At 35.7% G+C, this 820-nt stretch overlaps 2 protein-coding genes across 5 annotated transcripts in view; one reads left to right on the forward strand and one right to left on the reverse strand.

Moving 5' to 3' along the window:
• vps26b (VPS26, retromer complex component B) overlaps window positions 1-820 on the reverse strand; it is a 440,542-nt gene that overhangs the window by 63,957 nt on the left and 375,765 nt on the right. The window lies entirely within an intron of this gene.
• picalmb (phosphatidylinositol binding clathrin assembly protein b) overlaps window positions 1-820 on the forward strand; it is a 25,957-nt gene that overhangs the window by 7,319 nt on the left and 17,818 nt on the right. For all 4 annotated transcript variants that reach the window (XM_037677573.1, XM_037677569.1, XM_037677570.1 and 1 more), the window contains exon 5: window positions 343-436. In XM_037677573.1, the coding sequence (XP_037533501.1) occupies window positions 343-436 (94 nt within the window). The remainder of the gene's footprint in view (window positions 1-342; window positions 437-820) is intronic.

The raw sequence follows: 820 nt of genomic DNA on the forward strand, positions 1-820 counted from the left end.
TTTTTTTTTTTTTTTTTTTTTTTTTTTTTTTCCAGGTGTAATAACGGCTGATAAATATTTGGTTCTGGATAAACTGTATTGCTTCATTTAATTACATAATGGAATAGCGCAGCTCAGTGCTGCTTTTAGAAAAACAGTGGAAGTAAAAGAAAATCAGGAGAAAAAAATACATTTGTTTAGAAATAAAATGTAAATTTAGGATGAGTATCTTTGTGTTTCAGTCATCTGGTCTGGTGAAACATTTTAATTTCCACGTTTATCTGGATGTCTTGACAACTGGCAGATTAGATTATTTAACTGTGAAATTCGTTATTTTTCTGCCCCCCCCCAACGTGTCCACAGTGTTGATGGAGTAATGAGGACCATGAATACAGAGAAGCTGCTCAAGACCATCCCCATCATTCAGAACCAAATGGACGCCCTCCTTGATTTTAACGTAAGTTTTTATCTGAGACGTGTGCAGAGTTCGCAGAGACTCTGGAAATCAGGGAAAACCTGGAAAATGACTTTCACATTTTCTGAACAGGAAAAACTCAGGTAGTTGATCACTGATCTGCTGATTATAAGATGATCTTTCAGAGGTTTAGACATGTACGTGTATTAATGCTAGTATTCTGGTATCACTGAGTCCATGTTCTGCTTCTACAGTGGACAGAGTACATGTGTCCTTACTGATTTACTGTGGTGGCGTTTTAGAATCTGATGTTTTAAAATATAATGATTAATGTAATTATTAGGAATGATTGCTGTATGCACATATTGTAAGCTACAGTATGCTTCCTGTTATTGTATGCTTCCGGTTACCGTATGCTTCCTGTTA

The sequence above is a fragment of the Nematolebias whitei genome, chromosome 6, assembly GCF_014905685.2.
Source record: "Nematolebias whitei isolate Nwh7 chromosome 6, NemWhi1, whole genome shotgun sequence".
Lineage (NCBI taxonomy): Eukaryota > Metazoa > Chordata > Actinopteri > Cyprinodontiformes > Rivulidae > Nematolebias > Nematolebias whitei.